Source organism: Etheostoma spectabile, chromosome 5 (genome assembly GCF_008692095.1).
Source record: "Etheostoma spectabile isolate EspeVRDwgs_2016 chromosome 5, UIUC_Espe_1.0, whole genome shotgun sequence".
NCBI classification, from domain to species: Eukaryota; Metazoa; Chordata; class Actinopteri; order Perciformes; family Percidae; genus Etheostoma; species Etheostoma spectabile.
In genome coordinates this window covers 14,867,920-14,880,732 of record NC_045737.1, presented here as the reverse complement: position 1 = coordinate 14,880,732, position 12,813 = coordinate 14,867,920, and the positions used below count along the sequence as shown (strand labels likewise).

The 12,813-nt window shown below is 41.4% G+C and overlaps 1 protein-coding gene across 8 annotated transcripts in view; it reads left to right on the top strand.

The window, feature by feature from the left end:
• wdfy3 (WD repeat and FYVE domain containing 3) overlaps nucleotides 1-12,813 on the top strand; it is a gene marked incomplete at its 3' end in the record, with an annotated part of 112,883 nt that overhangs the window by 24,448 nt on the left and 75,622 nt on the right. For all 8 annotated transcript variants that reach the window (XM_032517170.1, XM_032517171.1, XM_032517173.1 and 5 more), the window contains 6 exon segments: nucleotides 853-976; nucleotides 4,414-4,523; nucleotides 7,813-8,046; nucleotides 8,647-8,839; nucleotides 10,259-10,445; nucleotides 10,538-10,704. In XM_032517170.1, coding sequence (XP_032373061.1) covers nucleotides 853-976; nucleotides 4,414-4,523; nucleotides 7,813-8,046; nucleotides 8,647-8,839; nucleotides 10,259-10,445; nucleotides 10,538-10,704 — 1,015 coding nt within the window.

Here is a 12,813-nt window from a genome sequence, read left to right as displayed (position 1 = left end):
TTCATCCTGGCTCGGCAAACGTGCAACCGATTAAGCCGCAATGTGCAGATCACACTAAGTCAAGCCGCGCTTTTTCACGTATCCTGGATATCTTTATTCTACTTTTCGTGCAACAGGCCCCAGGACTCAGTGAAATGATTCTAATATGTAGAGTGTATCTTTTTAGCTGCTACTGCAAACAGCCCTGTTGAGTATTCTCATCAAACTGGAGAGCCCTACCAAGGGTCTCTTGACTTGTCAGCTAATTACCCAGCGCTGGCTGTGATTCACTCACTGGTGGCATTTACCATGTCAGAATTGAAAAGTAGAGTTCTCCCTGTGCAGCGAGACGCCAAGCTCCAGGCCTACTTTCATGTCGGATCTGCTGGGTAAATAAATACATGATGAGTTGTTGTTTAATGAAGTGGAGTTTATCTTTGACCTGCTCCCCCAAAGGCTCAGGCTGCAGATAGCTCTGTGGTTGTAGGACATGCCAGGAAACCCCCGGAGAGATGTATTGTAAACCAGTAAAACTTGATGATTCCTGTGTGTTACTGCTTGATGTGATTACAGCTGTTATTGTGTTGAACTTGCATAACAAATCATATCCAGTATCTATGTTTTGTGTCTTTTTTCGAGATAATTTTTGGGGCATTTTAGGCCTTTAATTCAGATCGACCTCGCAGCCACTGCGTCAAGGAGTTTACCAGCTTTACTCTTTTCTCCCTGTTCAAGTAAAATGTCTCTATGGCCGATTTGACCCATGTTATAAAGGCATAAACATTTCTTCATTTTATTGTAGGTCTTCTTTACTACCTGAGTTTTCTTGAGTTTTTTTTTAGCTTTTAACCAAAGCTGATGTGTCTGCTTTAGGTGTTTGGCAACGCTCCACCCAGCAGCATGACGGAGAAGTTCTCCGACCTGCTGCAGTTCACCACCCAGGTCTCACGGCTCATGGTGACCGAGATCAGACGAAGAGCCTCTAATAAATCCACAGGTGAGCCCTCTGCCACATAAATTTACACCGATAAAGATGTAATAGGAAGCACTTGGAAACATCGATTTATCATTTCTTTGGCATCAGTTGTGGTTATTTCCCATAAACGGTTTGCTTCTTGTCACAGAGATGATCTAGTTGTCCCCTCCCTGGGAGTGTTATTGTTCTCCCTTTGGCTTTACTGATATATACATGGATGTTGGAAGTTTTTATTTTAAGAATGATCATTTGCAGAACATATGTATTAATGTTTTTTTATCCATTCAGATCAGTGTCTTATAACACACAACTGACAAAAATGCCTAATTTTAAATGAGATGTTTATTGTTTCTCACTCAGTGTGTGTGTGTGTGTATATATTTTATTTCATTTTTTACAAAAGGGACCAATGCAGTGTGTGTTAATCTGCCATTAAGGGTTAGTTTTCGCTACAAGTTGAGCCAGCAGCATCTCCTCTAAGCTTTAACAATAGTGGCAGCTTTGACTGTGGCTTCCCCACAGGAAAGACCTTTTAACAGACCGACAGACACACTTGCATGTACACACAGGGTTGTGAGTCTGTGAGTCTGTGAGGGTTGTGAGGTAGCTTACCGTCTCTGATTTCTGCCTTATCATTTCTGTCTTGTCTCCATCTAAACATGTGTTGTTTTTTCAAAGCAGAAAGCAGCTCTGATTTTGCAACACCACGGTTTTAACACACTCCTCCAGCTGCTCACCAGGTCTTTGTAGATTGAGTCAGTTCTCGACTCAGACTTGATTTTTGCCGTACTGTGTTAATCATCAAAACAAGTGGCTTAGATAAGCTCAAAATCAAATAAAAAAACAGCACTAAGCAACCTGACTGAAGCACATCTTGTAGGTAGGTTAAAAAAACAACCTTTTCAAATCTAAAGCTGACAGAATGTGTGTGATTCAATGCAAAACTACAACCCGTTATCCACTGCTGCCCCCCCTCCGCACAAGTCAATGTTGTATTAATGTTGTGCAACTCTACATCTGTCAGCAATGACACAAAATTACAACAATTAATGTATGTGCCGAAATCCAAATACAAGTTAAATACAGCATAATCATAATCTCATTTTTTTATTAAAGAAGGGAATTTATCATACAGCTGTATGTATAATAGCTGTAGCGGACACAGGTTAATGAGGGCAGCCGGGCTATTGCTTAGTGCTCACTAGCTAACATTTGCTAGCTTCAGTAGCTAAACTGTTCAGTAGCTTATAGTTTTGGCTATAACCACTCAAGGGGGTAAGCGAGCATCAGCTAAACGTACCTCCTAAGGAGACATTTTGATGCTAGAAACCCATCACCTGCTGTTAGCATTTCATTGACTGCCATTCGTTTTGGCTTCACTTTGACAGCAAAAAAAAGCGTTTGAAGACTCTATTGGTCCATTATTTATTTCTAAAGAAACACGACAATATATAAAAGGCTCCATTAACTCATCATACCACATCTCAGATTATGGCCCCCACTTTACTGGTCTCCGTGGAAGTCTACGGTGTCACTTTGTCCATTCCTTTTACTGTCTACGGTCCCAGCCTACCTACACTCACCGGCCACTTTATTAGGTACACCTGTCCAACTGCTCGTTAACACTTAATTTCTAAGCAGCCAATCACATGGCGGCAACTCAGTGCATTTAGGCATGTAGACATGCTCAAGAGAATCTCCTGCAGTTCAAACCGAGCATCAGTATGGGGAAGAAAGGTGATTTGAGTGACTTTGAACGTGGCATGATTGTTGGTGCCAGAAGGGCTGGTCTGAGTATTTCAGAAACTGCTAATCTACTGGGATTTTCACGCACAACCATCTCTAGGGTTTACAGAGAATGGTCCGAAAAAGAAAAACATCCAGTGAGCGGCAGTTCTGTGGGCGGAAATGCCTTGTTGATGCCAGAGGTCAGAGGAGAATGGCAGACTGGTTCGAGCTGATAGAAGGGCAACAGTGACTCAAATAACCCCCCGTTACAACCAAGGTGGGCCGAAGAGCATCTCTGAACGCACAGTACGTCGAACTTTGAGGCAGATGGGCTACAGCAGCAGAAGACCACATCGGGTGCCACTCTTTCAGCTAAGAACAGGAAACTGAGACTACAATTTGCACAAGCTCATCGAAATTGGACAATAGAAGATTGGAAAAACGTTGCCGGGTCTGATGAGTCTCGATTTTGCTGCGACAGTCGGATGGTAGGGTCAGAATTTGGCGTCTACAACATGAAAGCATGGATCCATCCTGCCTTGTATCAACGGTTCAGGCTGTGGTGGTGGTGGTGTGTCATGGTGTGGGGAATATTTTCTTGGCACTCTTTGGGCCCTCGGTACCAATTGAGCATCGTGCAACGCCACAGCCTCACTGAGTATTGTTGCTGACCATGTGCCATCCCTTTAGACCATAATGTACCCAACTTCTGATGGCTACTTTCAGCAGGATAATGCGCCATGTCATAAAGCTGGAATCATCACAGACTGGTTTCTTGAACATGACAATGAGTTCGCTGTACTCAATGGCCTCCACAGTCACCAGATCTCAATCAATAGAGCATCTTTGGGATGTGGTGGAACGGGAGATTGCATCATGGATGTGCAGCCGACAAATCTGCGGCAACTGTGTGATGCCATCATGCAATATGGACCAACCCCTGAGGAATGCTTTAGCACAGTTGACTTGCCAAAAGAATTGAGGCAGTTCTGAAGGCAAAAGGGGGTCCAACGCGTTACTAGCATGGGGTACCTAATAAAGTGGCCGGTGAGTGTATAATCTTCATGCAAAAATATTAGTGAGTCTTAGTAAACCTTGTGGTTCTGAATCATTAGTTAAATGTCTTTATGAAAATAAGAAAGAATAGAAACGTAAGAAAAACTCCAGCTTCATGTGTGAGCAGAACTATTGGGAGCTGCAATAAGAAGTTAGATAACTTGGCTAGCTAGCATATAAATGTTAGGAAGCCTTATTAGGTTGAATATGTTTAACTAATGGTTTTAGGGTCCAGCAGCTACAGGAGCCACCTGTGACATATGGCTTGCCACTATCTTTTCCATACTATTATCTTAAAACAAATATTCCATTTCACCTGCCCTGTGTGCATAATTGGAGTGGAATATACTTCTCTAATTCATCTGCAAAAGATTATTCCTGGATGCCCGGATAGCTCAGGTGGTAGCGCGGGCGCACATATACAGAGGTCTGGCTCTAGTATAAACAGACAGGATAGAATCATGTGCTAATAACATCTTGATATGTACACGTTTTTTTCCCCTCTGCAGAAGTGGGTTGTAGATAAGATAGATGTCCACCAAGATGATTTATTTGTTTTGTAACTGATCATTGTTCCGGCAGCCCATTTACCTCCCCCAATGACCTGCCACTTTCCATTTAGATAACTGTATGTTAATGTGTGTGCGTGTGTGTTTATGTGTTCGCTTTCCCAGAGGCAGCCAGTCGCGCCATAGTCCAGTTCCTGGAGGTGAACCAGAGTGAGGAGGCGAGTCGTGGCTGGATGCTTCTGACCACCATCAACCTGCTGGCCTCCTCCGGACAGGTTGGTAGAACACCATACTCATTTGCATCACAATGTTCTTTTCGTGTGCATGTGCTCCGTGTTATAAAATGCGGATGGTGTTCAGTGTGATTGACGTAATGTTTTTCTCTTTGTCGCCTTGTTTTTTTTGTTGTGTTTTTAAGGATTGCTCTCATACATGTGAGTGTAGATTTAAGATGAATCAGAGGAATTAAAAGAAAAAGAGGTTTCTCAGCATTCCTTCTCTCTTTGACCCATTTGCATCTCCCCTCTTTGATCTCTCGGCAGAAAATAGATCCGCCTCGGTAAAAACCGAGAAACAGGCTCTTGAGTACAAGTAAATTCCCCACCTGACCCCAGCTTATTCTCCCTAGTCATTTGTAAATCTGCTTCACTGCACTGAATCAAGGAATTATTATATTATAATATTATTATATAATTGTTATGTTCTACTGCTGCTTCTGGATGTCACTATGTCATATTTTCAAAATTGTATGCAATAAAATCAAGATAAAAATTAGAATTTTATGTCTATCATCTGGTCACCTTGCGCTACCCCACGCGATTCAGAATCTTAACACGGCAGCTTCTTGGGCTCCTGGTTTAAAGGTTAGACATTAGAGGCCTTGTTTTGTGCTTTGTGCCCTATGCTCTTGCACTACGGCCAGCAGACGTCTTTTGAACTTTTTGGCCTCCATTCCTCCGGAGGTCTTGAGGGGAGCAGTGCTGTCAGCTGATCCGGCTGGCTGCTTTTCCTGCTCCGTTGCACACCAGACATTCAATGTTCACTTCCTCTCTCCTTCTGCAGACTAAAACCACTTAAATCCAGTCTGCTTTTCCTATTCCTGTTTTTGTCAAAACACACACACAACCGTATCCAGTGTAAAAGTCTTTCACTGTAGGTTTACTCAAACACTGCTATGTACACATTTAATTCACTTTTATGGGAACATTTGTGGAAGATGAGCTATAGCGCAGCTTGTGCCGATACTAGTTTGTTTCTGCTGCATTGTTGTCAAAACAGTGTTCTCTGCAGTATTAATGACAACAAGTGGAAGTATAAATACCTAAAGGGGGTGGGGGAGGGGACATTATCTTGCCCCTGCTCGCTGTGTTTGCAGCAAATTGAAAATACACATATTCAGGCTTTTATGTGTAAAAGCCTGCAGAAAGCAAACCCTCTACTGTCAGGGAATAGAAACCAAGGTCTAGTTAAGTTCTTTTTTTGCTTTTACTCACACTGAAGTGGCCTCCCTGTTGCCCACAGCAAACATCAAACACTTCAGGATTTAAATCGCTAGCATGTCACTGAAATTAGAGGCTTGTTCTGTCAGTTGTTTAAAAAAAAAAAAAGAATGTAAGTGAAGCCAGATTAAAAATGTTGTGTTTTTTTTGTAGGAGAGATGCTACATTATTACACTTTTACTGTTGTTGAACTAGGTGTGTGCATGTTTACTGGAGCTCCTGGGTTTTAAGTGCCAATTTAGGCAACCTTAATGGTACTACAACACAACAGCTTTTATTTCAGCAACTCTCAAATATTCCACTCATTAAAACAAAAACAAGCAGTATACACAAAAATACACAGCTCATTATTCATTTTCAAAGCTCAGAACGTCAGTGTTTGAGCTGGTGACTACTGCCATATATTGCAGATGATCTAAGATATAGTGCTTGTGCTTGAACCCAATGGTTTTTATTTATTTATTATTATTTCAAACCAAATTCAGTTGCAGCTGTCATAAAGTTTCTGAGTGCATGAGGTTTTTGTTTCCAGCTAGAGACGGCAATAACAAATGTGAAAGATTTCACAATACACTTAATCTTACTTGCAGGAATTTGCAGCTGAAATGTACCATAGTGCAGCGTTCAGATTATCAACTTATTGTCATGGATGTATCTGCAGTAGAATTATGCCGTTCACATTACAAAGAATTCTAACAGAAATGAGCACATTTAAGGTTGACTGCTTTTTCTGCTGGACATACAGGTTGTGCCAACGCAGTGGCCTCATTTAAATTGGTGAGGGGCTGCTTTTTCCTGGCCTAAATGAGCGTCCGATTGAGTAAATAAATGTCCCCAACCACAGCCAATATCTACCAGCACATGTCTGTTACTGGAAAACTCCCAACCAGCTTCTATGTCATTCTGATAGTCAGGCAATAGTTTCATTATAACGCTGCATAACTGAAATGCATATCACACAAACTGACATGAAAACGAATAGTGTACCTTCGAGCAGGGTGGCTCACAATCCTGTTTGTGTCTATTTCTGTGTGCGTTTGTGTGCACACCCAGAGTTACTGGGTTTAATGGATTTGTATTCCTTTCCTCTAGTATCTCAGACTGTAAAACAAAGGACTCTCCTGGTAGCTGGCCCCCCATAAACATGACGTCAACTCTCTCTCTTCAATGCTGTCTCTCCCTCTCACCTACTGTTCCTCCCCCTCGTCAGATGTTAAAACAGCAATAATTTAGTTTGTAGCTGTCTTTTCTTCTTCTTTTATAGGATGCCATTCACACTCTCCATTCCCCGTGTGGTTGTCTCTCAAATTTAAAACACACACACACGCACACACACACGCGCACACACACACACACACATACAACAAAATGTACTGTCCTTCTGGTTTTCTCTCTGATTGAATGCTCCCACCAACCTTGACCTGAAAGCTGCAGCAGGGCAAATATGTCTGTCACTGTGTGCGTGTGCACAAATCCTTGTGAGTCCGCCTTCTCTCTGTGTTGCAGACAGAGCTAAAGTAAATGGGAGGGCCATCTTCACCAGTCTCTCTTTGTGTGTGTGTGTGTGTGTGTGTGTGTGTGTGTGTGTGTGTGTGTGGTGTGTGTGTGTGTGTGTGTGTGTGTGTGTGTGTGTGTGTGTGTGTGTGAGAGCAGCATTTGATTATCTGAATCATCCGCCTCAGTGAGCAAGAACCCCATCTCTTTCTCCAGTCGTTATTCTTGCCTTGATGACACACACATAAAGCCCTCACCGCTACTTCTGTTTTTTCACACAACCGTGACTCATGACACAACAACAAAGATACCTATTTACCAAACTCGCAGTAAAATGAAAACATTTTCATCTTTATGTGTTCAGTAGATGTTCTACATTTAAGGCTAAGCAATTTTTCCAGTGGAATTTCCATAGATATGAAGCTACTGGAAACCTTCCTCTGAGCTGATGGTTTAAAAATGATGTGTATATCTTAACAAAAGTTCTTTTTAGGACCTCTAAAATGAATTTCTTTTTTATAATTTACAATCTGTTTTGAACTCCTTCCCGTTTCATCTTTCCACCCACCAGAAAACGGTGGACTGCATGACGACCATGTCGGTACCCTCCACGCTGGTAAAATGCCTGTACCTGTTCTTTGACCTGCCTCACATGGCTGAGGCTCCATTAGGCCCCACCCCGCAGGCACCACCCCTGCCTCCACCACCACCACCCAGCCAGGAGAAGACCCCGGGCCAGGGCCACACTCAGCAGGAGCTGCCCCTGGCTGACCGCAGAGTGCTGCTCCAGAAAGTCTTCGTCCAGGTAAAAAAAAGAAGAAAACTGGACAGGTTACTGTACAATGATTCATAGCACTTATATAAAGAGGAATTTATTAAATTAAATAGTATTAAGAAACCTTCATCATATAGAATAGGCCTATTGAATAGGCTTGTCTCGTTTGAAATACATTTATATTGCATTATATTACATTACATTTGTCATAACATATTGACACTAATTTATTTACTGCCTTTTTCAGTATGTAGAAAACCATATCTTACTCTGGAGAAAAACAAACCATTTGTTGTTGATTAAGCAGTAACTTAAGTCTTGTGCATGTGGGGAATCGGTACTCTGCATCAGCAGATTATTAGATGGTTATTGATATTTTAAATCCACAGTTGCACGGAAATAAAAGTATCACTGGATCTCTTACTAAAATCATGGTACCTGACTGATATCTGTTTCTTCATTTTCTCTACTGCTTTTATGACCTTAGTCCCTGAACCCTTTGCATTTTCACATATTAATAATGGGCTTGACTGTGCATGAGACTGTTTTGTTTTTCTTTCAGCAGTAGTTTTATCATCTTATTTACAGGGTGTTTCCTTTGATAATTTCCCGTCCTTTCCACTCTTGCAGATCCTGGTGAAGCTCTGCACCTTTGTGTCCCCGGCTGAAGAGCTGGCCCAAAAGGACGACCTCCAGCTGCTGTTCAGTGCCATCACCTCCTGGTGTCCCCCCCACAACCTGCCCTGGAGGAGGAGCGCGGGGGAGGTGCTGACCACCATCTCCCGACACGGCCTGAGTGTCAACGTGGTCAAATATATACACGGTAATACAAATGTACATTGTGTAGGACGTCTGTGTACGTGTGGGGGTTAATTAGTTATTCAAATACAATATTAACATGCATCCTAGACAGTTTAATTAGGGTCGAACAAATTGTCTATATGTACTGTACATTTAATTATAAGCCCACCCGAGAAACTGAAGATCCAGTCATCCAACCCACATTTGGAGTTTATCCGACATGCATTTGGCCACATGAAAAATCGGAAAAATGGAGTGTAACCCACATAGAGGAGCTATATTCTTGAATCTGCAGATCCAACTAAATTAGCGCTTGAAAAACACTGAAGAAAAATGCACTGAGAATACTGGAAACGCAAACAAATTATTAAAGTGTTCTGACATTTTAAAGCTCACAAATAATTCAAGAGAATTTACTGTTTGTCATTTTGGCAAATTACACTTTGTAGACCTCTTTAGGATTGCAAAATGTGTTGTGAGACTTACAATGCAATGATTTTAGCTGCTGCCCTTTTGGTTCCCATCATCAACAACAGATTTCCAGAAGTGAATAAAGTTGATGTGAGCTTAATTTGGTGTTTAGCTAATAAGCATTTCTCTTGGAAATCTACACAGAAAACAATGTATCAGAGCTGCTTCCCACTTTTCAGTTTTATTCTGTTTTCCTAAGAGAGCAAGAAAAACACACATTCAGTACACAGACAGTACATGGGATTCACTCTCCACATACCTTTCCTGGTGGCGACCATCCCCCACCGCCCATTCCCAAAATCTCAGGATAAGAAGAAATATAGCATCATACATTGCAAGCATAGGCAGAAAACAAACATCTTCATTTCACTAACTCCTTTATCTTATCATATGCACCAACCCACCGTGGAATAGTTCTCTCACTTGCACCATGCGCCCTAGCCACTGAAAGCTTTATGGTGATTTCATCAAGAAAAGTGTTTAGCCATTGTATATTTGTAAGTGTGCGAGGAGGTTGCCAGCGGGGAGCCAGCATATTTTTAGCTGCGTTTAGTCCTGCTAACAATACACGTTTAGACACCTTTATTTGTAGAACCATGGTGAAAGTAAGTCTTGAGCAGATGTCCTCATGCAGTTCAATTCTATAATTAAAAAGATCATAGCCTGCTTGTACAAGTTCTTCCAAAGTAATTTTTTTTCTTTTGATTCTTTTTTGGAGCATTTGAGACCTTTATTTTGTAGGACAGATGATGACATGAAATGGGAGAGCGAGGGGTAATAACATGCAGCAAATGGCTGCAGGTTGGAGTCCAACCCACTGCCGCTGCGTTGAGGAGTAAACTTCTAGATATGTGCGCCTGCTCTACCAACTGTGCTTACCCGGCCACCTCCAAAGTATTTTCTATACATTCAGTCACACATTCATTTCAATCCGTTTACCCCTTCTGCCCCCCAACCCCTCCATCTACAGAGAAGGAATGCCTGGGTACATGTGTTCAGAACATGCAGCAGTCAGATGATCTCTCATCGTTGGAGATTGTGGAGATGTTCGCCGGCCTCTCCTGCTTCCTCAAGGACTCCAGCGACGTGTCACAGACCCTGCTGGACGATTTCCGAATGTGCCAGGGTTACGCCTTCCTCTGCGATCTCCTGCTCAGGTACGACCTGTAGCTACATTTCTACAGTTAACAACTAAGATCCTTGAGTGTGTGGTATGAACATTTATACATGCTTCTTTATCTGTATCCAGACTGGAACAGGCCAAGGAGGACGAATCGAAAGATGCACTAAAGGACCTTGTTAACTTGGTCACCTGTCTGACAACTTATGGGGTGACGGAGCTGAAACCTGCCGGCCTGACTACCGGAGCTCCCTTCCTGCTGCCTGGCTTTGTTCTCCCGCAGCCTTCTGGGAAAGGTGTGTTAATCGTAGCAACTGGGTCTAGTTAATCCTTAAATCATCATCATCTGACTTTATTTTTTCTGTAACTTGCACACTTTAGAGGTAAAGGAATATTGGTGTACTAGTCACATCCTTTGATTGGCATTTATTGCTCAGTTACCATTTAGCTCTTTAGCCCTTGGGAGCACCTCAGTCTGGGTAAAACTCACAGAAGAAAGTAGTAGCGTTTGTGATGCAGTCAGCTAATAAAATGAAATGAGAATCAAAGTCAGTTTTTCAAAATCAGTTTTTTTAATTTTTTTATTTTAAATCAAAGTTATTTTAAAATTAAATAATGATCTATTTTTGTGATATTTCAGTTTACAAAGATTTCTGTCTGCAGTAGAAACAGGTGGGTGGGGCCAAGAGCCAGCAGATACACCCGAAAAGATGGAATGAGAAGGTGATGCCTGATCTTTCAGATAAAAGCTTGATTCATTTTGTAGTGAAATTCAAGGAATTCAAAGACAAAAAGGCAACACACATAAACACTCATCGAAAAGCATTCGTAAAGCACCTCTCTCTCTTTTTGTTGAAATCGTCACCCAAAGAAGGATTTATGGACACTTTAACGGTAAATGTTAAGGGAGTTAAAGATGTTCTCTCCATTCCCCATCTAGGATACAACTCAGTGATTTTGTGATCACAGGCTCGCCTCTTAAAGCTACACAATCCCACCAACTCGGTTTGCCCAAAGCCCTGAAACAAGAGAGGAATTACTTGTGGAAAAGTCTTCATGTATGCCCCAGCCACATCACCCCCTCAGATCTTAATCCCTGAAATGACTTTGATGCTTGGCTGATTCCAGTAAGCTTAACCTGTTGACAGACACCATGGCAACTCTGCCGCCTGTCACACTGCTGGAGATGAATGCCTGAAGCCTCCTGCATACAAATGGGCTATTTGGAGTCCGGAGATGCTTTAGTGGCTTGAGAGAATTGTGTCGAGCCACACGTTTACCTCTACTCCCATAGAACCCATCCACCATGACCTTCTGTCTTTTTACAGTTTGTCATTAAAGAAACATGCTCAGCATAATACGGCAGCCAGATCTACCTTATAAATTGCATGCATGCTTTCCTATGATTGTGTGTAATCAAGCAGTAGAATCGAAATAGGAGTGCATGTGATCTTGATGCCACAATGGCAAGTGAGAAATATGGTAATACAACCTTTGTTGTAAAGAAAACCGATTGATAAGGATAAAACTAAATAAACAAAATAAACTAAATAATAAACGACTATAAAAAATGAGGAAACCCAATATAGAAAATGTCCACAATATGCGTGTACATATTCAACTGGACATACATTATTTATTACTTATATTTTTAATTGTATTATGAGTATTAACGCTGCTCTCTGGAGTTATGTTTGGGAAATGGTTCTTATAGAATAATTCATTTAGGCATAAACATTAACTTCAGATTAATTGATAATGAAAATAATGCATTTGTTCCTATTATTACTAATATAATTACACATTATATATTATAATATGGTAGCCGGAGGAAGTGGGGAAAACCAAGTAGTGTAACATAAAAATCAAACGAAAACTAAGTTCTTCCTTTGACTTTTATTCAGTCCTTTTTTTAATTCAGTCATCTATTTATGTTTTAGTCTTCTTACTTATTCATTTATTTTATTTATTTATTCATGTTAATTACCGATAAGATGTTTTTTTCTTCATTTTCTTGAACCTGGTTATGTCTTAGTCTGTCGTTGCCAGTGTGGAATATTAAGAATTTTGGGGTAAACGTTTTTGTTTTATGAAAGCACACGTGATGAAATGTTTCCATGTGACAGATTTGAAGCCTCCTCTGTCCCATAATAATGCTCTGTTGCCAGCTCCCTGTTGAAAACCAACACAACTGCACAAAATTGTCAATTTTCTAACCTCATACAGCATGACACTAACACAACAGAGCGATACTCAAATACACACTTGTGTGTACCCACCTGATGACAGCTCCAGCTGTGTGCAAAGTCATTACCAGAAGCCGTCATGATTTGTGGGTCCCCCCACATGCCTAATTAGCCCGTCACATTCACTTAACGTGTGTGTGTGTGTGTGTGTGTGTGTGT